Source organism: Mauremys reevesii, linkage group 7 (assembly GCF_016161935.1).
Source record: "Mauremys reevesii isolate NIE-2019 linkage group 7, ASM1616193v1, whole genome shotgun sequence".
In the NCBI taxonomy this organism is placed as follows: Eukaryota; Metazoa; Chordata; order Testudines; family Geoemydidae; genus Mauremys; species Mauremys reevesii.
Window position 1 is genome coordinate 118,185,007 of NC_052629.1, and position 27,125 is coordinate 118,212,131.

A 27,125-nucleotide genomic window follows, 5' to 3' on the forward strand; every position below is an offset into this window, starting at 1 on the left:
ACTATGTCTAGATACAGAGACATATCCACTTCTATATAAGCACACATCCATGTTACACAGCTGTGCTGGTTAGAGAAAATTCTAGGCAAAGACTCTAAGGTAAAATTTTATCTTCACAAAAAGTGCCCTGAGAATTTTAACAATAGAACCAAACAGGAAGGACCTTGTTAAGGTTTCTGTGGAAAAACTTCCAGATAGCATGAGATGTGTGGCCTGATATCATCCCGTTATACTGATGTGTTTTCTGGGAGACATGACTAAGATACCCCCTCTGCCATGTCAGCAGGCATGGTGGAGAACCAGCAAGAAAAAAAGTTAATTGTATTGAGAGCTTTGCAGAAAAACAAGTAAACCTGTTAAATTAATAAATCTGCTGTGCAGAAGCTTAGCTCAATCCTCTTTGATACACACACACACACACACACACACACACGACAAACACTCATGACAAATACCTGATAAAGTAATAAGCCTATTTAAAGGGACACCTCAGATACTTCTTTTTAATTCCTTCTCGTGTTTATAATGTACATCCATTGTCCTCAATGCCTTAGATGTTTCAAAATTTAATTTATTTGGCCGCCAATTTTGTCTTTTTTCTATTGGGGCTAATTGATTTTTCCCTGCCTTTCTTACAACAAAAATTTTTTACTTTCTAAAAGTCTAGATATAAAAAGAATGACTTAAAAATCTCAGTGGTGGGATTATAAATAAATAAACACTATTATATGAGTCTTTCATGTGGTGCCTATTTCCATATTCTATCAAGGCATACTTTGCAAGGCTCAGAGGTAACCATAAACACTTCTACCAACCCCATAATTGGGAGGAAATACACTATAACTGTCCAAAACATCAAGCTAATTAACTTTTGGGTGGGGATACCTAGCCAGCTTTCACTGGTGGCCGCACTGAGGAGATGCCCCTATGTCCCTGATTCTGCATATACTTTACGCATTGCAAATTATCACAGTGAAGTCAACAGGGCTACTCACAGTGCGTAATGTTAAACATGTGTAAGTCTTTGGTGGATAGGGGGTCCAAATGATGAAAATGGGGGGTGGGATAGGAAGATGATGGAACAGTGGGCAGGAAGAAGGGAGAAACTGGAGAATAAGATAGAAGATGTGGAGAGGGAGGTTATGTTCTCTTAGATGACAATAGTTAAAACCAAATTAAGGTAGCTCTCCAATATGGGGGTTTATTTGTCTCACAATTCATCTTTCAGGAGACTTGTGACACTACCGCATGCTGTACACATAAAGTTGGCTCTCATGGTATCTGTCCATCAGCCTAAAAAATACTATTAGGTCACAAAGTGAATGGAAACTGTACAGGGGAAACTATGATTCTCCTCTTGCAATTCATTGGGGTGGGGGGTTGATACTTAGCCAGGCTGGCCTTTCTAATGCAAAATAGGGGGAAAAAAATCTCATGTGGGCATCTCTTTGGAACTTTATACACTGGATCTGTATTATAATTTATAGGTAGGGTTTTACTTTGAAAATTTTAAAGTAGCATTTTGCAAATTCATACGGACAACTTAGCGTTTGCTATCCCTCTGGAAAGAAAGTATTTCTTTACAGCATGCAATTTACATTTATGGGATTTATCACTGCCAAAAGGTCACAGGCTCATGCTTCTCCCTATAGCCAAATGAATTCTCTTCTGTTCCATGCATAGGGCTTAAGACCTGAGACAAGATCAGTGATGCAAATCAAGCCCATAAAAATATTCCTAGCAAAAAAACCTTTGTTCTCTGGTCTAATAAGAGCTGGGAGATATTTTTCAGATGCATAGTTTATTCAACAACCAAAAAATGCAGTTTAGTGTTGACCAAAACTATTCCTGAATTGACATGTATTCACCAATTAGTTTCTGGGGAAAAAAAGAAATCATAAGAATGGCCACACTGGGTCAGACCAAAGGTCCATCTAGCCCAGTATCCTGTCTTCTGACAATGGCCAATGCCAGGTGCCCCAAAGGGAATGAATAGAACAGGGAATCATCAAGTGATCCATCCCCTGTCGCCCATTCCCAGCTTCTGGCAAACAGAGGCTAGGGACACCATCTCTGCCCATCCTACCTAATAGCCAGTGATAGACCTATCCTCCATGAATTTATCTAGTTCTTTTTTGAACCCTGTTATAGTCTTGGCCTTCACAACATCTTCTGGCAAAGAGTTCCACAGGTTGGAACAGTGTGTGAAGAAATACTTTGTTTTGTTTGTTTTAAACCTCCCACCCACTAATTTCACTGGGTGAACCCTAGTTCTTGTGTTATGAGAAGGAATAAATAACACTTCCTTATTTACTTCCTCTACACATGTCATGATTTATAGACCTCTATCATATCCCCCCTTGGTCATCTGTTTTCCAAGCTGAAAAGTCCCAATCTTCTTGATCGCTCCTCATACGGAAGCTGTTCCATACCCTAATAATTTTCGTTGCCCTTTTCTGAACCTTTTCCAATTCCGATATATCTTTTTTGAGATAGGGTGACCACATCTGCACTCAGTATTCAAGATGTGGGCATACCATGGATTTATATAGAGGCAATATGATATTTTCTCTGTCTTATTATCTATCCCTTTCCTAATTATTTCCAACATTCTGTTCACTTTTTTGACTGCCACTGCATATTCAGTGGATGTTTTCAGAGAACTATCCACAATGACTCCCAGATCTCTTTTTTGACTAGACCCCATCATTGTATATGTATAGTAGGGATTATGTTTTCCAATGTGCATTACTTTGCATTTATCGACATTGAATTTCATCTGCCATTTTGTTACCCAGTCACCCAGTCTTGTCAGATCCCTTTTTGTAACTCTTCACAGTCTGCTTTGGACTTAAATCAGGCTAGATTCACAAGGGGATTTAGGCACCATTGGTGCCTAAAACATTTTGTTTTGGTTCATGTCAAATGAAATGTTTTGTCTGACCCAAAATGCTTTTTATTTTTCAGAAATAAACTGAACACCTTTTGTTTCAGTTCAATCTGAAAAAATTTCCCCCTCACCCTCTCCCACTCCCCACCCCATTTTTTGGTTCAGCCAGAGAACAGCTGACGGTGTAATAACTACTCTCAGACTCTCCCCCCAGAACACTTCATCTCATTGGTTGTTGAAAAAAAAAATAATAATAATCGGATTTCACCAGCCTAACATTCCCCAAATGCAGTGGGCTGACTGTGGGGAAAAAACCCAAAGGAATTTTTACTCTAGGCTCCACAAAGCTCTCTGCATTTTTGTTTAACACACTAAATCTTGCAAGACCCTGTATGCCATACTGCAAGAAGCTGCTGGCACTACAGGTCTTCAGTAAACTATTTTGGGCATGTTCATTTCCATGCTTTTCATCTCATCGCTTTAGTCTGTTTTCCACACGTGAGCATGATGGGTGGAGGTATTATTTCAGACTTAGCACAGATCAAAAGGTATTCGTAAAGCCCTGAGCTGGTGCTTCGCATCAGCAGTGCCATACAAAGCTTGGTAATCATCCTCTGTGAAAGCTAAACATGGCAAATCTTGGCAGAGACTCTGCATCAGGGATACATGGAAATTTAGAACGCAGAGCCCATAATTTATGGTGGCCCAGATTGCCTCCCGCATCGGACAGACATGTGTGGAACTTGGAGAGACCAGTTTATGACGTAGCATTATTCACTCCCTCTTTCAGGCCTTGCAGAGGGTAATTTGCAGATCAGAGTCACGTGTGAGGAAAGGGGTGGGGAGTGGACAGGCCAGGGAGAAAACACAAGATAGGAAAAACCACACTCCAGCCCACTCTCTAAGTGAAAAAGTGAATGCTGTCTGGGACTCTATTTTCTGCTGAGGTTTGTGGGCAAACCACATGGGTTATTCAGTACAGGGCAAGTCCCACTCCCCATCCCTTTCTCCATACAAGGAAAGATCCAGGCCTGTATTAAACTATTATTGAGAGCTATTACCAGCCTCCATCACACACCACTCCCACCAGAAGAACAGCAATCCACCCGTGCCTTAACAGAAGCTACTTATATCCTGTAGTAGGAGGCTTTACCAGCTTCGCTTAGCCTCTAAGTGACAGAACACAAATCTGTCACCGCAGATGGTTTAGCTGATAGCATCTGTGGCTGAAGTGCCGAGAAAGGAAGCCATGCTTCTTACCACAGCTTATAAAAAGAAAACTTTCCTGCAGTAATATTTCACCACTGACAGCCCAGCATCTCAGTTAAAAAAAGAAACATTCATGTTCTCTCTTAGTAAATAATAAAAATCAAACCTTTACATTTGTAGCAAGGAAGGATCCTCACTATTTTACCCCTAGAGATAGTTTGTTCTCCTATTGAAGATTAGATTGAAAAGAAAATTCAATTGACACATTATAGAGTTCCAGATTTTCTATACATTTCAGGGACATCTTTGTCTTCATTATATGTAAAAGACACAGCTTACAGTTTTCATTGTCATTTTTCAACTGAATTCATAGTGTACATTTTTGGTGCTGGTTTTTGCTATTAATGTATACAGGTTAACTGATCCTCCTGGACTCACAAACACACGCTTGTGCAATTTATCACATGGCTATCACCATCATGTAATTTAGCACATATCCATGACTACACAATCTATCCACAAATCTCTCTGGAATTTATTTTTTAACAGATCAACCCCTCAGTCTCAAAATAGCCAGCTTTTTATTTGTTTTTTTAAAATCAAGCTATCGGGTGATTCTACTCTCTCCTGTAAAATTGGAATTTCTCCCCGCAAGTTAATTCTACTCATGTTGCAGGATCTAAGTTACGCAACTTCAGCTACGTGAATAATGTAGCTGAAGTCTACGCACCGTGTTGTCTTCACTACGGTGAGTCGACTGCTGCTGCTTGCCCGTCAACTCTGCCTGCGCCTCTCACTGAACTGGAGTACAGGAGTCGACAGGAGAGCGCTTGGGGATCGATCTATTGCGTCTAGACTAGACGCGATAAATTGATCCCCACTGGATTAATCGCTGCCCACCGATCTGGCCAGTAGTGAAGACATACTCTTAGTAGGATAAGTATCACAACTTAAAAATCCATTAAGTCACATCTCTTCAGAGATAGAAGCAGACGATCCATCCCTTTGTTAACCCACTGTGAGTGGAATATCAAGTCCAGCTAATCCAATTACCCTATCAGGCATTCTAAATGCATATAGATTTCTTAGGCATGAAACTATTGGACGAAGTCACTATATTATTTTGAATTCTAATAATATAAAAAATCAGGATCAGTTTTAGCTGTTAGATGCATGACAATCTTTTTGCTTGTATTATCTAAATATATGTACGGAATACGTTAACAAATACAACTAAACATATGTAGAGAGCAGACCTTGCAGTTGAATTGTGATGGAGATTAAACAAACATGCCTTGAGAAAAATATGAAACTGTAATCTGCTCATATACTTTATATTGCCAGAAATGTAATTTGAGAGGAAGCATGTGTTAGGCATACCACATATAACAGGCATTTTCAAGTTCAGACTCTACTTTCAATTTTTTTTTTAAAAAGTCTCAAAATTGTCTGTTGGACAATTAAGTAATTTTTCACATCTAGTCTGGTGCTCTGGTGTCATTAATTTATGTTACCAGCTGGGATGCTCTCATCTGAGAAGACTTAAGACCTGGTTTGCTATATACTAATTGTGATGGCACGATGACACAGCAGGATACCAGGTGAAGGGTGATAACTGCATTGTTCAACCAGCAAAGGGGTGTTCTAAACAATCGATAGAGAGACATCGGCAGCATGTCTCAACAACAGCACCATTCAAGCAACATTGTATCTGGAAGGTGCATAGACAGAAGGGAAAAAAAAAAGACTAAACCTACAGAAGAGGGTTGCCCATGTGTATCCTTCTCTAACAGCAAGCTAGTCGTGATAACCTCTCACTAGACATCCCAACAACCCTTCGTCCCCTCTGTGGGCATGCACCCTGGGTCACAACTTGGCCCAACAGGGATTTCCTGGGTCAGCTGTAAAGCCAGACCCTCTATTCAATTAGAAACAGGAAGCATTCTTCACTGGAAGTGATAGGGCAGATCATGATTTAAATGGGACAAAACTGTTTTGATAGAAAGGAGTACCTGAACAAAGTGGCCGGTAGGTCCCTAAAGTCCCTCTTCCATAAGCAATCTCCATACAAACAATTAGACCTTAAAAGAACTCTAAAGCTGCAAAGGGAAACACTCCAAAGTCAGGACACGACGGAGTTAAGGATGCTCATGCAACACTAATACTGCCCCCTTGTGCATGTGCATTACAATACAATCTTTACATGATCAAATATTCCTTGTTCTAGAGGGCTCCCTGTATGTGGTCTGGAAGGTGCTTATTGAATAACACAAGCCATTCAACATTGATTGAGGATAAGAATAAATGTGTAGACCCCACGCCTCAAACACGACACAAAATCCCAAATCCTGCCGTCAGTGAAGCAAGAATCCTGCTGAATTCACTACACAATAAGGGCTCATTCATCATCCAACCTGCACAATGAAGGACAGAGGTATCCTGTAGAAAATACAAGCCCTAAGGGAGTTCTGTCTCAGGATGGGAGGCAGCTCAGGAGATCCCCAGAAGAGATAGGACTAATCTTTGTCCAAACTCTGCCTACATTGGGGTGGGCAGGATAAATGTACATTTCAGCATCTAGCACAACAGGGCTCTGATTAGGGGGTCTGGGTGTTACTATTAGTTTATATTACTGAAGTAACAATGATATGTGCCAGATGATTTTCTGATGATAAAAATATTGTTCTTCTCCATACTGAGAAATTAGAATACTGGGCCAAATCCTTTGCTCATGTACACTTTGTGCAATCAATGGGATTATACAGTCAGTGCTGATTTCCACCCAGTGACTTTATAAAGTTTCCCCTGTTTATTTTTCCTCCCAAGTATTTAAGGATTACATTAATCTGAAGGCATAGGGGGAGTGCAAGGAAGAGTCAGCTCTCGGCTGGCACACCTCTTCACGGTTGGGCACAGCCAAGGAGGCTCTCTCCTCGTCTAGTGGTCCATGCTGATGGCCACTCCAGCCCTGCAGTGGTTTGCCTCATCTCAGACCTCCCTTCAGGTCAGGTTTAGTCCCTCCCCTTCTGAGAGCCTGATTCCTCCATCTAGTCTGCCATCCACCACTTGATGCCCAGTGGTCCATATACCACTTTCTCACAGCTTCCTGTCGCCCATATCTCCTTTCCAGAGGCTTCATGTCACCTTACCAGTGTCTGGTAGAGGAACCCAGGCCATCCAAGTTCCAGTCCAAGGACCCTAGGACAGATAGTCAAGCTTCACCCCCCTTCTCTACTCCCCAGACTCCTTGCTGCCACCTCCCTTGACTTTAACCTCTTTCTGCAAGAGCCTTCCTAGTCCCTGCAACTCTCTTCATTTCCACTCCCAGAAGAGCAACTCCAGAATTTCTCCCTGCAGCCTTTTCTGCTCCCAGCTTCTTCTGTTTCCTACACCACCCAGCCCCTCCCTAGTTGGCTTTCCATTGTTAATTAGGCCCAGTCCAGCCTTCGGGTGCAACCAGGTGGGTTAATTGGCTTCAAGCCTACATAACCCTTTCAGCACCTGTGTTGGATGGGCACCCCACCACAGGGAATCAAGATGTTCCTCTTTCGACACAAGCAGAAAGAGTGAGATCGTGTCTCTTCCTGCAGTGGTGGGAGAAGTGGCAGTAGGGAGTCTCCTTCTCTTGTTCCACACTCATGCAACAATGCCTCTGGTGGAGTATCTCTTAAAACAAAAAGTGTAGTGAATGCTGGGAATTTCTCTGAGCAGGCAACATGGTGCCTCTGCTCTCTCTCTACAAGGGGCTGATTCCATTGGCTGCGGTGGGTTTTGAATCAGACTGTAACTGTACAGAGAAAGCAACCGACCTCAGCATGGCTAATTTGCTCAAAGGCACAATTTTGCCCAAAGCACCTAAATCCTGTAATTCTTTATTTGATTTTTTTAGCACATGCCCTAGGCTATCATTTATTTTTGTTTCCCTCGTCAGAACGGCCTCAATCATTTCCAGCAGGAGAGCAGAGGAAATTTATCTTTCAACGTAGCAGTTTGGAATTAATTACCACACTGCATGGAGTAAGTGACAACAAACAGATAATGTGGAATCAATGGGAAAACCTGAAATTCCAACTTACAGCTTTAGGAGTTAAGTAACTTCCTTTAATATGATTGACAGCATATAATTGAATCACTATTGCAGCTGAACTATAAAATAAATAAAACTTAGGTTGTTATTCTTATTTGTAGCTGGCTAAATATAAAACACAAAAAGACATTCGAATGGACATGTGAATTGCCTTGGGGAAATAAAATCTGATGGCAGTTTGATAATGTATTCCACCTGCTTGAAATTCAACTTGCATTTCAGCCATCCGATGGTATAATATCAATTGTGAAAAAAATATCTTGAATGACTGAAGAGAAGCCCAGCCCACCTTAGATACCGTTGCTATGTCTACTGGGCTTATGCATTGTTTTGACAATGGTAGGGACTGGCAGAAAGTAAAAACTCCTTCATTTCACATTAATTACTTAGTTGCTTTCTCAGACATCTGAATGAAGGTATGCCATTTGCCAAAAGGCTGGCAGATTTTTGACTGGAAAATACTAGTTTAGCTTTATTAACTATTCACTCTACCTTGATTGTTGCAAGGGACACAAAAGCAGTGCTTTTAAATGTAATGGCAAACTTCTGGATGCTGTCTCTTTAGCCCTTTTACTGATTGGCTCGGTGGCAAATATGTATCAATGTGGCATGCAGGTAATGATGACAAACTACACAGAGTGTTGGTATAGCTATAGAGTATAGCTGTAGCAAAGCTACAAAGAGTATGGGTACAGCTATTGCAACTCAAAGGCTGTTCTTGTGGAATGGGATTAACTGTTGTTAAAATGGCCAGAACTAAGCGTTGTTAACTCTTGTGATATTTGGTGTTATTTTAAAACCCTAGCTCCTGGAGTCACGTGATGGGTGAGACTCTTAGGTTTCATTCAAACAAAGAATTTTCAGGCCCTCCTGGTTGCAGAGAAAATTCTGAAACATGAACTGAAGGCGGCTGCCATAGAAGCCTCTATTAGCGGAGCCCAGCCTGGCTGAAGAAAATCAGTTAGATTGTGGAAGGAGGTGAATGGGAGGAAGTGGCCCCGGGAGGCAGTCTTGAGGCAATCCAGGGTGCTTGATGTTATTGCCTCTCCTATGGCCGTGGGTAGGAGCCAGTGAAGTGGGAGGGCTTGGCCTCCCCTACCAAACACCCTTGCTGTAGAAGGGTATAAGCCTCACTTCCACCCCCTCCCAGAAGTAAAGAGAGGGTAGTGATGCTAAACGCCCCACAGCAAAGACGAGGCACTTAGTGAGGCTGAAAGATGGACTGAAGGTCCTTCCTTGCTGGAGGAGGCTGGGAAGGCCACTGCTAGGTGGAAGGGGGCAAACTCAACTGGTGACTCGGCTGGAGGGCTGAGTCGCTGCCTACAGAAAGGTGGACCACCACAGCATTGGCGTGACTGCTGGGGAGGGACACCAGAGATAGATAGGGGAGAGCTGTGACCCACTGATCCAATCATGAGGTGGCACCAGTGGTAAGCCCAGCCCATCACAAGCCTTTAAAAAACAACTAATGATTTTTAAGTCAATCTTGTGATGTTTTGTGGCCTGACTCATGATTTTTGAATACTTACAGGTGGCAATACTGAGAACCAGAGAACCACAGCTCTAAAATGGTTTGTACTTATTATTTTAGAATTTCTTCAAAGAAAGATGCACAGACGACAGATGCCACAACCAACTCAGAAGACATTCCACACATAGGGAGAGTTCCTATAGCACGCAGTGACACAAATAGCCATTTCACTGGGCTATATGAATTGTTATACAGCCAGCGCTTGCTTATAGGTCTTTCCCTCAACAAGGAATGACCCACATGTTGCTCCATCCTCCTCCAATCAGACAATGCTTTACCAGTCCAACATGCAGGGTCGGCGCTTCCATTAGGTGACCCTAGGCGGTCGCCTAGGGTGCCAGGATTCGGGGGGCGGCAGTTTGTGCGCTCCCCACGGGGCGCACGGGAGCTTCTGGTTCCGCTCCCATCGCGCCGCCAAAGAAGGACCTTCGGCCGACATGCCGTGGAAAACAGCAGCAGGCAATTGAGCAGCTCAATGACTGCCGCTGTTGCTGCGGCATTTCGGTGGAGTGTCCTTCTTCGGCAGCACGATGGGAGTGGAACCAGACGCTCCCACGCACCCCATGGGGAGCACACAAAATGCCACCCCCCCGAATTCTGCCTAGGGTGCCATAAACCCTTGCGCCGCTCCTGCCAACATGCAGCAGTAACCTTGCATTAGGAAGCATGTCAAGAGAAATATCTTCCAGTACAATTTACTCTTTCAACAAGGAGGCCTAGCTCAAGAGACCCAAACAATAGAACCTAAACAGAAAAGGATTCCCTGTATGAATCCTTTTGTTCTTGAGGATTTAGTTTGAAACAATGGTTACCATGTCAAAGTAAAAGCAGGCATGTTGGCTAAAATGCTCTGGTTTTCCCCCACCCATGACCATTCAAATAGACGGGGTACAAAATGTAGTTTTATGGACTCTTGGAAACAACGGAAGAGCACCCGTGTCATAAACAGATAGTTAAGGGTTAAGGTCTCTTTTACCTGTAAAGGGTTAACAAGCTCAGTGAACCTGGCAGACACCTGACCAGAGGACCAATCAGGGGACAAGAACATTTCAAATAACGAGTGGAATAAGTCCTGACAGAAGAGAAAAAACTTAGCAATGGAATATTTAGCTCCCTTCCTTTTTAGAAAGAAGGTGCAACACGGCAAATGCACCGAACTATTCCTGACCTTCAGTACAAGTGTCTCAAGGAAATGTATTTGTCAGAAGGAGAGAAGTAGAAAAAATTAATTGCCAGTCTGAAAGCGGAATGTTCATGGCTCAGGAAAGCACAGAGAACAAAGTTTGTCTTAGGAAGTGACAGGGTGGTTGTGGAATGATTGATCAGGAGTGTGTCATAATGTCTCAGGGGCTCAGCAAGGGGACATGGAGACAAGATCGTGAGTTTATTTTTAACATTCTCTTCCCCCCCCCCTTCTAGGACACAGAGAAGGGGATGGGGGTAGGGAAAGGACACCTTCATCTGAATCCCATAGATATCTGCTTGTCCCTCAACCCATCGTTTTTCCTTCCTTAGGGCTCAATATATATTTAACTTATATTCTAATGTATGCTTTTTAAAAATAGGTGAGCATACCAAGAGAGTGTTATGTAGAGAAGTTGCCATGGTGAACCTGTTCAAGTGAGGAATAATTACTAGAGGAAACTTACATACAGTATAGGAATTGATCCTTCAATCTTTACCCAGGTAAAACTCCCACTGAAGTCAACCTGTCATCACAGTTTTTTTGTTTTTTCTTCTCCTTTTGGACTGGAACAAACTTATACCACACTTCCATGTAAAAAAACCATTAATTTCTTTGTGTGTAGCACAGCATAGATAGTGGACTATTTCAACAAAATCCTTTTTAAAATCAGATCTGTCCCTTGCATCCCACCTCCTAGCAGAAGTGGATCGAAGGAGCTAATTAATGATTGAAGTAATTTTTTTTTAAGTGCACACTATTCTTTCTACCAATGTCAGAAATGCAGCCAAATGGGCCCTTAAAAACATAACTGAGGTCTCTATTTTTTATTTAATCAAAAATAATAATTACAAACACAAAAAATAAACTTTTAGACATGTTCCAGCTGGCTGTTGACACTGACTGACAGAAAAGGACCAACACTTCATCACACCAAACAGAACAACTCAGAAATAATAGTGGTTACGCAAATAAGTGTTCTGGTACTTTCAACAACAACTTGCAAGGGAAAATTTGCAAATAAATTATTTTTTCTTCTTAGTAACTGCTGTATCCTTCAGAGTTCCTCAGCCTCACAGCAAAGCTATGAGTGTATTCCCTGATTCCTCCTAGCCCTGAAAGTAAGAGTTGCTGAGCTCGCTGCTTTTGTACTTTTGTAAATTCTTCTGTTGTATGGTAATTTGCTACAATATCATGTCTGTAAAAAGTGCATCCTATTCAGTCCTTTAAAGAGTCCTCTGTGCAAAAAAATAACATTTTCCTGGGAGTTAGCTCCTTTCTTAGTCTGAATACCATGAAAGCAGCTACAGCAGATTTGGCCAAAGTGCAGTTCGTGGGCCGTATCAGCCCACTGGGTTCTAAAATGCATCCTGCAGCCTTCTTAATCTCATTTTAAACACAGACCTGTAACTCAGAGAGGCTACAGATCTGAGCCTGCAGTATTCCAAAATGATCAGAGCAGCCTCTGCTTGGCACAGCATGGGACTAGGTGAACCACATCTCTCTATTAAAGGTGAACATGGCTGTAGAATTTTGCACCATTTTAGACAAACATTCTGGAAGTAGCATAAACCAAGTCCAGAAAGGTACTCTTATTCTGGAATAAGTGTCCACATGGGGCATTAGTCTGGTTCCACTATAAAGATACAATTATACCAGGATATTTCCGCCAGTAAATTTCCTCATGCAGACAAGCCCTTAGTCTTGACTCTGATTGGTGGCAAATACCCGAAACTCTCAAAAGACATGTTACAAAAGCAGAGATTACCAAATATTAAACTCCTCTAGATAATAAAGACCATACTCAGAGAGCAGAACATCTTAGAGTCATTTAAGTGTTTCTTCTTTTCTTTTCTCTGTTAAACAGAACATGCAATTCTAGGATTGCAGTATAGTTTCTATCTATGTCAGTATCACAACTGACTGAGCCCAGTGCAGTCTCTTGATACAGAACTCACAGGTGCAATGAAATCACTTCAAGCTGATGTCAGGCTTAATCAATCAATCTGTGGTCCTGATTTTGAAACCTGATCCAAAGAGGTGGATGTCTGCATCCACGCAGAATCCCATGGGGTCAATAGGACTCCACAGAGGCACCATTGTCTGCCAGTAGAGGTCAAATTGTCAGTGGGGACTTAAAACTTAGTTTCACTAAAGAGTTAAAATATTTTTTTAAAAACACACAAACATCTAAGCTCTGAGCCTGCAGTTAGTTCCATTCAAGCAGTTCCCCACACCCACACAGAGCTCCTTCCACATCAGGAGCGCTCTGTCTGTGTGAAGCTCGTGGCAGGATTGTGGGCTTAATGTGTTGTAGATGGTAGTTGCTTTCCCACAATTTGATACAGGTTAACATTATTGGTTCCATGAGGATTAGAGCTACCTAAGACTGGGGAAAGAAGTAAACTATCTTTAAAAAATGCCCAGAAAGAACAAAAAAACCTCTTTACTGAAAGTTATAAATTAAATGCCAGTTACTTGCTAGTACGGCAGCTAAGAGCCAACCCAATTACAAAATTTAATTAATTAAGCTGAAGGCAATGTTCATTTATTTAAAAAGCCTCGGTACATCTAGATTAGTAGACCAGCTCAGTGAAGCAGCAAATGTAACCAGAATTCCAGCATTGAAGGACTCCAGGCACATGGACCTGACTATGCTGTTTCGGTAGAACTTACACCATTTCTGCCAAAGAGGAAATACCATGTAGCATTTCCTAGATTCCCCTCACACAGAATTAGAGACAAAATTGTTGTCCTATGTCCAACCAAATGATGCAGCAAATATCAATTATTGGTTTGAATAAGCAAAATAAAAATCACATACCCACAAAGATGTATTCAATTACAAATGAAGGCATCTCATTCCATTGACAGCCATAAAAATGTGGTTAATCACAGATATTTATAAATAGGTAGCACTGCTGTTGACAGAGATATATGCTCAGCATGACAGATATGGCTAGTTCTTGCCGCAGCCTTGGAAAACCCAACTGTGTTAAGTTTATGTATTATTGTCGGACAAGATTGTATATAACCTCTCTAGGGAGGAGGGGTGACAGATCTGAGACCTGGGAATTCAAAAGATTATTGTGAAATTGTGCCAGACAAGGATGGACTTTTGAGACAGTAAGAGTTAAGCAGATTTCCTGGGGATTTCCTAGGGAAACATCAATGCAAATTCCCCAACTCTGGGTTTGCAAAAATGCAGCCTTTTGAAGCTATGCCCCGAGGAGAGGGTTATTCTCTGCTGATTACCTGTTACAGAAGACCAACTGTATGAAGGCCTGAGACATGTAAAGAAACAGCTGATCTGCCCAGTCTAGTTCAGGTTCTGGCTGTAAGACCGATGAACTTGTAACCATGAGGAAATCCCATTTATGGATTTTGAAGGTCGAAACCTACCAGAGCTCTCGGTTGGAGCTGGGGTGATCTGTTCATATTTTTAGCATGCATGTAGGTCCTTCTATTAATTTAATCTCTATGATTCCTCTACCTTAAGAATAAATGTGCTTGCTTAGCTGGAGCTGTGTAGTAACTTATAACTGCAGGAAATACACTGGCCGCAGCCTTTGGAGAGAAAGCAAAGCACAGGCACTCGCCTTTTTAGGTAGTCTGGATTGCTGGGTTTATAAACAGTGTAAGGCAGAGCTCTAGCCTGATCAGGAATGAGTGAGACATGTATCTCCTCCCAAGACAGGTGATGGATGCCTGGGAGCCAGAAATCTAAAGTGGATGCCCTTTGTGGACCACAAAGGAGAAATACAGGCGCAGTTGCCCTGAAACTGTGACACTCTGCCATACATGGAGAGACAGCAGGACATCATTAAAGTACCAGCAGGGTGGCCTTGTTAAAAACAAGACTAGCATGATTAAGATAGTGTCCACTCTTTTCAAAACTGACGCCTAATACGTAAACAGGGCTTCTAACAAGAAACAAAAATGAAAGAGAGATCCTGTAGGGCATAATGGGCTATGTTCAGATGAAAAGCAAGTGCGTATAAAAAACGAGGTGTAGACAAAGTTATTATGTACTATTAATTTTATAAAGCTTTGAAATGACATTGGCTTTGCAAACGTATTGGAGAAAACAAGCCAGCCTAGAAGTGTTCACAATTTAATGTAGGCAAGATAAATATAGGCAAGACCAACTCCGGTACTTCAGAGTGTTGAGTAGAGCTGATTGAATATTTGCCAGCTAACTATTAGATGAATTCTATTATCTTGTTTAAAAAAAACTCCAGACATTTTGGCCACTTAGAGAATCAAGATGGCATAGATGGCATGTGGAGGTGAAGGGAAAGAATGAGAAGCAATCAGCAGAGATGGCTGACTTGGAAGGAGAGAGCCTAGTTTCAGCAAAAGCAAGCTGGTGGAAGCCGGAGCAGAAGAGTGGACTTATGAGTTTCTTAGGGCTTTAACTGTCTATCTACATCAGTTTAGTTAAAGTGGTGAAAAAACTTCAGTTCAGCTTAAGTCAATAAAGAGCAGGTTTAAGGTAAACTGAAATAAGCCACTTAAGCCAAATTAAGAACGTCCACACAAGGGTTTGCACCATTTTTGGGCAGACAACCTTTGTGAAAGGAAGCACAAGCTCTGGAATAAGCAGGTGAAAGGAAGATGGGGGGATTGCAGGGGAAGGGACTGAGAGTGATCACAGATGAGCCTGAGGGGCAGATATGGAAATGAGAGCTCAAGCAGGAGGAGGAGGAAAGGAATGGAAATGAAGGGTGGACTAGGCCTGGGAGAGAGAGAGAGAGAGAGATCACCGGGGTGAGAAGGTGGAGTAGCTGCATCTAGCTCATATTTCCCTCATTTGTTCATGAGAAGATCATGCAAGATAGTATGAAAAGCCTTACTAAAGTCAAGCTATACCACATGTGCTGCTTCCCCGCCATCCACAAGGCTTGTTACCCTGTCAAAGAAAGCTATTAGGTGGGTTTGACCTGATTTGTTTGACAAATCCATGCTGACTGTTACTTATTACCTTATTATCTCCTAGATGTTTGCAAACTGATTGTTTGATAATTTGCTTCATTATCTTTCCGGGGACTGAATTTAAGCTGACTGGTCTGTAACTCCCCGAGTTGTCCTTATTCCCCTTTATATAGATGGGCACTAGATTTGCCCCTTTTCCAGTCCTCTGGAATCTCTCCCGTCTTCCATGACTTTTCAAAGATAATCACTAATGGCTCAGATATCTCCTCAGTCAGCTCCTGGAGTATTCTAGGATGTATTTCATCAGGCCCTGGTGACTTGAAGACATCTAACTTGTCTAAATAATTTTTAGTTTGTTCTTTCTCTATTTTAGCCTCTGATCCTACCAGCTAATCATGGCCCCCTTTAGTGGCTGATGCACAAAGGAAGATAAGATTTCATTACTCTTACTAGCTAGTGGAGTTACTCTATTAACTGAAATGGCCAAGGCATAGGTATATAGTGCTCAAGGTCCTAATTTCAAAACTCACCAGTGCCCCAGGCAGGCAATCAATATGGGCAGTTAAAGAAATATTCAGGTGCTCCTAAAGCACAATGATGATTTGACTTTGAAATTCCAAATGTAACATATGTGGCCATGGGAATTAAGTATTGTACATCTTACATGTACAGAATGTGCTCCAAGAAGGATCCTCAAAAAGGTAGGTAATGACAATGTCTGCCCTCCCATTTAGAAGTCAACATTTGCCAATAATACCAGAGATTTCTGCTTTGCTAAGCATAAGGGACAAATGTGGTGAATATTCACAAATGCTGACTTTAAGCAGCAGCCACTGTTCTCCCAACCAATACAATTAGGGGGGAAAAAAACAACACACCAAACAATCAGTTTGTCAATCTTTGCAGTCTCTTCCTTATTATGTAATACAATCAATTACTAAGAACTGGCACAAGCAAGTAATTTAGTGCTTAATAAATACTTAAGAGAATTAGGAGCTTAATGAGTACAACTGAACTATCTAACAGCCCCCTAAAAAAATCAATGAAAGCATATGAACAAATTGAAAAAACACTGAATTGTGTGCTTCAAAAACTCTTTTTAATTTGAGTTTAAAAGCTTGTTTTGTTAATTAGTGATATGGCTATACTTTAAAACAAAAGAAACCCCAAAAAAATCTGATCCTGGCCTGGGATTTCTTCCAAGTGTGGAATTTATCTTTTTTTTAATGTAATGGCTGTTATGAAAAAAGTCTTAAGGAGGGTAAGTTTATAACGCATCAACAATGAGCAACCAACTCTGGTAAATTCCAGTATGGATACCAGTTGGCAACATGCACAGAATTGGGAACAGTTACGATAGTCAGGGAAATGTAGCACTCTGTCATCATGTATCCATCTTCGTATTTCTCAGATTGTATTAGGGTCTCCCATAGCAGCTGCAGCACATACAATACTAAAATAGCATTTTAGTTTATTTTGCAAAGCTCTTCTCAAATATTTAAACATTAACACCGCAAATATATATTTCATCAAGACAATTAAAATCACCCTTTCTACAAAAAAACAAAGCCTACCCACTATCTAAATAATTGATGCAAGGAGTCGTGAGGTTACAGACTTAATTTTGAGTAATCTATCACAACAGAGTATTATAGCCCACAGGCATAGTGATTAGAATGATATACAAGTCAATTTAATGCATGGTTGCTAAATGTAAAAGTAATGCTAGAAAATACTTACAGGTGTTCCTAGGCTAGCAATGAAAACGTTTTATCTTATATTTTTAGTCTGAAAAATCGTAACTAAGAGTTTACATATATTCTATTTCAACCTTCCAATAACATTTTATTCTGTGTTTTATCAGGTTTTTATTGAATCATATTGCATGGTACAGTCTTTTAAATTAAAGATAATACCATGTTTTTCACAACACAGATTAAGAGCCCATTTCTCCTATTGGGTCGATGAAGGGAGATCCAGGAGCCTAAAATCAATGGGACTCTGCAGGGGAAACTCATCCCTTAAATTTGACATGATTGAACTAATGGGGAACACAAGCCTGCTTTGTATAATTCCAGTTAGTTTTTAAAAAAAGGTTCCCAGTCATCATGCCAAGCTTAAAACCAGAGCAAGATTTCACCAAACAATTTCTGGGGGTTCTCTTGTCTGACTTTTGCCCGCAGTGATCATGCCTTTGAAATTTGGGGAGGGTCAGTTTCCTCATTCTTGGGTAACTCTTGATGTAAAGGAAAAAAAATCAGTAGCAAACTTTCAACCCTATAGACTGAATTACATCATTTTGCATATTCAAAACCACTGTGAGCAAAAAGGATAGACAAACTTTTTGAAAATGGGAAGAGAGCTGAGATTGTCCTTTAAATGAATAGATTTGCAGAATCAGGGAAGCCTGTTTTCAAAGACCCAAAAAGTTGGCTCCAATTAAACCAAATATCTTATATGACCAGATTTTTGCAATGCTTTAATTTTTTCAGCTCATTGTTGGTATATTTAAAAACTCACACCTAGTCTTCAGTGTGGGGGGCACGGATCAGCATTCATGTCACACTCCCAGTCAGTAAAAAGGTAATTATTGGAGATATACCAATCTCCTAGAACTAGAAGGGACCTTGAAAGGTCATTGAGTTGAGTCCAGCCCCCTGCCTTCACTAGCAGGACCAATTTTTGCCCCAGATCCCTAAGTGGCCTCTGCAAGGATTGAACTCACAAGCCTGGGTTTAGCAGGCCAATGCTCAAACCACTGAGCTATCCCTCCCCCAGCACTTCTTATGCTAAGAAGAAGATGACAACACCTGCAACAGTAAATAGAAAATGATCCTGCCTAAACCTGTCTATATCTATGCTATGTTTAGTGAGCAAAGAATTAGAGAAGTGAAAGAATGATACATTCTGCACTAATGGAAAAATCTGAATGACTGCTGCAACTAATGAGGTCTACTCAGCTTGCAATAAGGAAATAAAGACATTTGTTGAAGTCTTCCTTTGTGACCAAGAGGAAATGAGATTCAGTGGCCCTATTGAGTAGAAATAATCATCAGTCTGTGGATCTTCCACCAACCTCCAAACCCAGGTGTACTGGATTCTACGACACAGAAGCTGTTCTCTATTCCTTGGTTGTACGATCTCACTAATGCACTCAGGGATTCTTCCCTATCAGTCTCCGGCTTTACCCACTCATATCTGCATGTCTGGCACTCAAACTTGAAAGAATGCAGGGAACAGACTTCACTTAGCTCAGAGTCCTCTTACATCCTCATATGGGTAGATCCTTCCTGAGTTGACAAAGTGTTAGTTTCATAAGCTTCTCAGCTTTGCCACGGTTCAAATATGGAATGAAATGTGTGACCAAGGCCCAGAATGAGGATTCAAGCAATTAGTTATGCAGGAAATTTAAAATGCTGTGGGATTTGTTCCTTTAGTGTAAAATAAATTCTTTTTGTTAGCTCAGCTTCATGGTTGTTTTTTGTAAACCATTTTCAACAACCAGAGTGAGGGGGACACCAAATTTGTGTGGAGCGCAAGTAATTTTGAATGATGTTCTTCAGAACGAGTGACATTTCAGAGATTTGATGGCTGTGCATGAGAAGCACTCTCTCCCGTCCACAAAAGCACAACCGCAGATGGGCAGAGAAGAAAGGACTCTTGCTAGAGCAAGTTTCAGCAACCATGGCTGAATACGGACAATGTTCTCCCACAAGGATAACATCCCGGTGCCACTGAAGTCAATGATGTCAAAACTCTGAATTCAAAGGGGCCAGAATTTCACCCCTTGATCTTACAGGGCTGGTCATCTTTCTCCTGGAGAAACTGGACATCTACAGAGCCATAATCTACAACTTGTGTGTTGCCAGGTATCAGGGATACGTCCTACTGAATTGGTTCCTCAAAGCATTAACATTTTTAGCTTGGAATTTTACACTTACATAGATGGCAATACACAAAAGGCTGAAGAATAAATGTTTGGTATTGAGGTATCAAACCAGAACTACATTGGTGGTATTGAGTACAGCAACATTTTGGAAAGTTACAACAGCACAGTTCCACTAGTATTAGGGAATAATATGGCAATAAAATGAGTAGGTTATAAGAGTGAACGTTTATTTAAAAGTAAAGTAGTAGCTTGCTGAAAAATTTTGAAGAAAGAAAAAAAATGAGGATGTAGAGATTGGTATATTATTTTTTCTGTTAAAAAAAGGTGCTCTGCAAACTCAATTGCTACTTATCATGGCCACTGGACAAATGGTTAGTCTAAAATATTGCTTTTAAATCTGCTAACCAGTACTCAATTATTTTATATGAAAGATTCAATTCAAAAGCAGAATCTGATTTCTAAATAAAAATAATAATTAACCTCAAGGGATTTGAGAAACCTTACAGGATGATTGCAAAGTATGGATGGAAAGAACATTGCAACCCACCACTGAATGCAGTGACCTGTGGGTTGGAAGGGGACACCCTTTAAGTAGTATACATCACTGTTAAATAACAAAGCAAAGAGTACCTTATCCAGTTAAAACTAAAGGAATTTGGGTGGTTCTAATGTAATTACACACAGTGAAATTTAATGCAGATACATAAATCATCTCCATCCCTGTGAAAAATGCCACCGGGACTTTAATGGCTATCAGCACTCAAGGCACAGGTTTTATGTCTCACATCAAGGACGGCACCTCCAGTGGCTCCGTGCCCATGAACACCATGCTAAAGTGTTGGCTGAGTGTTAAATCATAGAGAGGAGTAGCATTTACTGACTCACCTTGTATTGGGATCAGCACCCACCTCTCACAAGCACCCCCCTGGGTTGAGAGTGTATGTCTGCAGTCTCTCAGTTTGTGGCACCTGCCTCTCAGGAGCATCCTTTGGTCAATGGTTTTTCAGTGAGTCTTCAGTGACTCAGCCCTCCAGCTGAGTCTCACATACTGTCTGTAGTTGGAACAGAACAAACCCCTTCCGCAATATACAGTCTTTACTTTTTCCTGGCCCTAGTATGGTGCCGTACCCCCCAGGGCTTCCTCCCTGGAGACACTATCTTCTTGCAGCCCTCCCTGGGCTCAGTCCTTATGCAATCTCAGCAGCCAGCCAGGAGCTCCTTCTTAGTGCCCCCGGTCCCTGCCCAGACTGAGCTGTCTGTATCCTGCTACTCTTTCAGCCGGACGGGAACACAATCCTCCCTCTCTCTTCCAGCTTCAGGCAGCAACTAATTGACTCTGTCTCTGCTGCTCCTTTTTATATGGTGCTCCTGGCCCCTGATTGGCTGCTTCCCCTGCAGCCACTCTAGGCCACTTGGAGGACTTCTGCTTCTCTCTGGGATGGAGTGTGGCAGGACCCTGAGGCCTCCAGCAGGGGGCGCTGAGCCTAGTCCAACCTGTCACACACCTATATAAATGTATACAGCATCTAGGCTTTGGTTGGAGGTCTCCCATACAAATATTGCAAAAGCACATACATGAGTTAGGAGCCTAAGTCTCATTTTCAGAAGGGACTTAGGCACTTTGGAGGCTAAGTCTCATTGGACCAGAGTTTGGAAGGTATTTAGGCTCCCATTGGGGGGATTAGGCTTTTGAAAATCCTACTAGGTGGTATCTACATCTTTAGGTGCATACATATTTTTATGAATTTGGCCCATTGACTTTCAAGGAGACTTAGGCTCCTACGTGTCTACGGGCCAGATTTTTAAAGGTGTTTAGGTGCCTAAACATGCAGATAGGTGCCTAGCCACCTAACCCCAATGGGCATTCCAAAAGCATGTTGGCAAAACCTAGGTGCTATTGAAAACCCCACTAGATGTGTATCTCCATGTATGGGCTTTTAAATATCCTTAACAATCTGACCCTCTGTGTTTAATACAGTACTTTCGCAATTTTGTTAACTTTTTTTTTTAATTGCACATATATGTTGAAGATTGCTCCTGAGAAGAAAGATACCCCAAAATACCAAACAATAAACCTGAACTTGTCATATTTTCTCTTTTTCACCATCAGCTTGGCACTAGCAGGGAGTCCAGCATGTTCACTTTGAGGGTCATTCAATAAGGGGGTACAGATGTGAATTATCATTGTAAAACCTTCTGAGTAAGAAGTCAGTAGCTAAGAGCACAACTCTAGCTATAGGGATTACAATGAATAAGACGTATAAAAACAGTGGTTTGGAAATGAAAGAGTGTAAAAGAAAAAAAATGAAAATACAACACTAGTCTAACTGAGAACACTGGGGACCAGGGGCTTTGAGAAATCTAGCGGAAGATCAGAAACATACATTCAGACTAAGAAATATCAGGTTGGTGTGGATCTTTGAAAGCCTGAAAAGCAAAGACATTTCTTTTGCAGTGGATTATGAAGCCTGAACTGATAACTTGTGCCATATGTTGCATATCCCAAGGAAGATCAGTTGGTGCTATTACAGAATATATAGTCCTGGCAATGAGAAGGGAAATCTTGAAATCAGTATGTTTCTCTTGTTTTCCAGGTTCAAAAAATGTACTTACTTCAAATTGTTTCTGTCTGTCCCAAGCAAGGAGAGGAAAAGCTATTAAAGTTGCATTAAATTTGAGATTTTCATTATGCCAAAAAAGCCAAGACATTCAGATTAATGGATCCAATTACAACCTTTATCCTAGTTCCTTGTGTGGAGACATAACAGCAAAGTGTTTCATCTCATGATCTCTAAATATAAGCAGCCACCAATACAAAATATTACTTCTAAATACCTGTGGCTACGGAAAAGATATGTGGTTCATTTGGATTATATTACAGACAGTTCTGTGCTGGCTAATACGTCACAGATCACATGGCCTTTTTTTGTGGGGGAGGGTGCCATTGCTTTGTTTTGTTTTGTTTTTAAGTTATTTGAGAATAGAAAAGTACCTTAACAGGTAGAAAAACACTTTTCCCCGAGTCTCTGTAACTCCAACAAGGGCTGATGAAACCCAGAAGGAATAAGTAATTTTTCAATATCATAAAATATACTGAAATCAGGGGGTTAAACTGGAAATGCCCCTCAATTATACTCAGGGAACTGATTATTCCATTTGTATTGTGGTAGCAGCCAGAGTTCCACTGTGCTGGGGACTGAACAAACATCACAGAAAGACAGTCCCTGTCTCACACAGTTTCCCATCCAACTCGATCTCAAAGGTGCAATAGTATATTTTATGTACATCTTAGGGAGAATCAGTTACTGAACTAGAACGGAAGACAAGTAGCAGGCATATAATAAATATCATACAGTAGTCAACATTCTGCAGGAAATGATAGAAAGATGGTTATCTTGTTGCAGCGAGGAATAAGTGATATATTTTATATAAGGAGTCACAGTACCTCCTGGTGCATACATACGTTGCAAGAACTCCCAACCATCATCCTCCATGACACCTTATCACTGACTTAATAAAAATGCTCAGTGTATGTTGAACCTGCGCAAGGCCGCCTGCACCTCTTGTGAAGCAATAGGCCTCATCCCTGTAGGCTGCCCTTCTCTTTGCTTCACCCCATCACTCTCTCCCACTTTCGTCTTGAAGGCCAAACCTGGTGAAAGTTACCAAAGATAAGCAGCAGTGTCCTATTGTCACATGTACTGTGGAGCCCCATTTTCTGATTAAAGAGAAAGATTTTCCATAATGCATTGAGGTAGTGAATTATAAGGAACAGCTATATTTCCAGTCCTCACACAGCGGTGACAGTGGAAATCACTGGGGAATCCAAAAATTCTGTTAAGTAAATATAATTAATGACAAAACGCGTACCTGATGCTGCCTGTGTAAATACTGAGATCAACACCTGCTGGACTGGGCCCTGAATGAGAAACTGACATGCAGCTGGCTATGCAGTCATAATACCATATAAGTATGCCTAGGATATGAATCCAGCACTCAAGAAACGTGTCTGTTTCATTATGACTGCATGCCCTGAAGTATGTTATTGCTCTTGTAAAATTGCTTTTTCATTTTCCCCATAAATATAAGCCAAAAAGAGGGATCCTTCCATTATTAAAAGTAGTTCATGTTCAATTAAAAATTGGTCCTCCAAGGAAGTTTTAATCAGGGTTTGGGCTTTCTTTTCTGTCTCAGGCTCTATACTAAGTGGCTGAAGAACAGTGTATTCTGATTCTGAATGAATCATCTCAGCATTCATGTAGTAAGGCATTTTTGTAAAGGGGGTGGGAGAATTATGCTAATTTCCAAGCAAATGATCCTGCTCTGTTTTTTCCCCATTCTGTTCAAGATTAAGAGTTTGGAGCTGTAATGGATCTTGCATCATCAGAACTGCTTTAAAACATACAAGAGGGGCTACATTATATGTTGCTTGGTGTTGCGGGTAAAAATATGAAAATCAGAGGTGGTTTTCTGTATCATACTTTCCCGTGAATATTCATGCTTATAAAAAGTATTGGCCTGATAAATATAGATCTGCATTGCCCAAGGTAATCTAGAGTGAAATTCTCCTCTGTCCAAGGGCCAGAACCAGGTCTATGCACCACTTTTGAGGGCTTAAATAGTCCATAGTCTTTGCACAATTTCCACCTAGGGAGCAGGTAGTAAAAATACAGAGAGTCAAATTTCCCTACACTGCCTTAACTCTGCTCTGGCTGGGCAACCCAACCCAGCCCTTGACTCTTCTCCTGAGACTTCCATCAAAGGTATAAGCGGTTGTAGTGGTTTTGTGATATGCTCACTAAGGCCTAGTCTACATTCTTCCGTGAATAACATAGCGGAAGTCGACGTACTTAGATCTACTCACCACGGTGTCTTCACTGCAGTAAGTTGACAGCTGACGCTCTCCCATCGACTCCTCCTGCACCTCTCACCCTGGTGAAGTACCAGAGTCGACGGGAGAGTGCTCGGCGGTTGATTTATTGCAGCTAGACTAGATAAAATGACCCCCGCTGGATCAATTGCTGCCCATCAATTCAGCGGGTAATGTAGCCAAGCCTATTATATCTCAAATTTGTGAAAAATATGTCTGAATTCCACTTGCCCATCAGCAAAGCTGTGATGTGAGCCTACAAAAACTTGACAGTGGTTGGGCTGCTGGTGCACTGAGACCACTACCTATCATGCTGCGTCCTTGTACTCCTCCATAGGACTGTATCCGCCTGTTGTATCTTGTCCATTTCGATTGTAAACTCTTTGTGGGAGGGACAGTCTGTTCTGTGTTTGTATAGTGGGGTCCTGGTCCATGACTGGGGCTCCTAGGTGCTAGGCTAATACAACTTAACAATAAATAAATAATAATAATAATAACAACAACAGGCATAATAAACGGTGATTTGCACACACACAAATGCTTATTATGCACACACCAACAAAGGATGTGCCCACATATTGGCATTTACACCCATGCCAGTCAGGCATAGGCGTTTTGAAAACCTGGCTCTAATTTAGACGTTAAGAACTGGATGAAATGCATGTCTCACAGTCCAACATAGTAGTTGGTTTTGCTTTTCTTTAATAGTTTGTAACTATAGGATAGAGGGCAATCGTCAGAGGAGCCAACTTTGTAATAACTATTTTTCTTGTAAAATCCAGATTTTCCTTTAAACCGCAAAAACAATTTTCGGGACAATGCTAAAGGCCAGGGCTGCTCATGCAAAGGGCCTGTTTGAAGTGCAGAGGAATCACCAGGAGCAGACTATTTGAATTCAGCACTGTCTGGAGGAAAGCACCTCTCTTCCAAACTACCAGTGGTTCCTTAATCTGAGCTAATTGTGGAATGCTTAAACTGTGCAGCCAGCAGCTGCTTTCTTGAATCCCATTTCTGTTTTATCAGTTGTCATTAACAAAATACATTCAAATGTCCTCAGTCTCTGCTGCAGTGGCTGTGGTCACATATACACCCTCTTTCTGAGACTGCCCAGAGATCTAACATTTCGGTCACACACTCACACTCTTCTTCCAAACATTAATAATAACCCCTAGGAAAAGTGTCACCAAACCATGGAAAGAGAAACCTGCTGTTATGACATGACTTGCTGAAATATAATCTCATGTAAATAGTATGGATTAAATTACAGCCCAAATCAAGGGTTACTTTATAATTATTGCAGTTCAAGATCCCCAAACACTGTGGGGTACGTTACTAAACAAATCCCTGCCCCAGACTGCACACAATCTAAGCCTAAGGCCCCCATCCTGCAAACATGCTGAAATTTATGCAAGGATCTGTGGCACCAGACCCCAGCTCCGCGAAGCCTGGGCTCACTGACAGTCTCACAACACCCCTTGGAGGCCATGCAAAGCCACCTCAAAAGAACACTGTGGAGATTAGGTGCCACAGGAAGTACCACCCAGAAGGTCCAGAGTGACAGCACCCTGCAACCCTCCGATTGGCTCCTGCTCACCACTTAACCCTGGAGGAGACCCTCAGGAAGTTTTCTGCGCAACCACAAGATTTCTGACCTGCTGTGACTCCAGACCACACCTTGCGCTCTGATCTCCAGTCTCTGACCCCAGCCTAACCAACTCTTGCTTATCGATCCTGACTATAGTGATTACTCTGATCCTGGCCTCCTGACTACTGTCTCTTGGCTGCCCTTGACTTGTGGATACCAGCCCAGCTGTGACTGCTAGGCCAGACTGCCTACACCCCAGTCCCTCTACAATTTAAGCAGGCAAGTAGTCTCAGTGCATTAAATCCTGGCCCCATCAACGTCTTTGCCATTGACTTCAGTGAGGTTTAGCGTTTCTCCCATTGCATCTAATGGGACTATTCTCATGCATAAAGTTAAGAATGGGCATAAGTTGTCGCAGCACTGGTGCCTACATTTGACAAGACAAGTAGGAGTCATGAATAGACAAGAGAGAGGAAAGGGATGAAAAGGACAAGGGCAACAGTAGTAAGCGCGTATTTTTACTAAGTGAGGCATCAATACACATCACACTGACTCAGATCCCTTTAAAAGCATTATTTATTCTGTAATTACCCATCCCTCCCCTCCCATCTCATAAGCTATATGGCAGAAGTGACATTTTAGGAGGGATTTCAATGTGTCGAAAGAGGCAGATTGGAGAACAGTTGAGGAGGGTCCATAAGGCAGTATGGAAGCAGCCTGGCTGTGGGAGAAAAGATGGATGATAACAGATCCACTATAGCACATAAAATAAAACACAAACAACTCCAGACCTCAACTAAACTACACACACACACACTGCTTCTAGCTTCCCAGGGAAATGAGACATAACCACACCAAACATCTTAAGTGCTTATTCGTGCAAAATGATGACATACCAGCTCTATATAAATCCTGGCTCACCAGCTTGTCTGCTTGCTACTTTGTT

At 41.6% G+C, this 27,125-nt stretch overlaps 1 protein-coding gene across 2 annotated transcripts in view; it reads right to left on the minus strand.

Moving 5' to 3' along the window:
* The window catches only part of TAFA1 (TAFA chemokine like family member 1), a 324,037-nt gene that overhangs the window by 243,024 nt on the left and 53,888 nt on the right, over positions 1 to 27,125 (minus strand). The window contains exon 1 of one of the 2 annotated variants that reach the window (XM_039546397.1): positions 20,610 to 21,029. The exons of the other annotated variant lie outside the window; for it this stretch is intronic. Within the exon in view, the coding sequence (XP_039402331.1) occupies positions 20,610 to 20,709 (100 nt within the window). The 5' untranslated portion in view covers positions 20,710 to 21,029. Of the gene's footprint in view, positions 1 to 20,609; positions 21,030 to 27,125 lie in introns of those variants that run through there. 2 annotated transcript variants of the gene reach the window in all.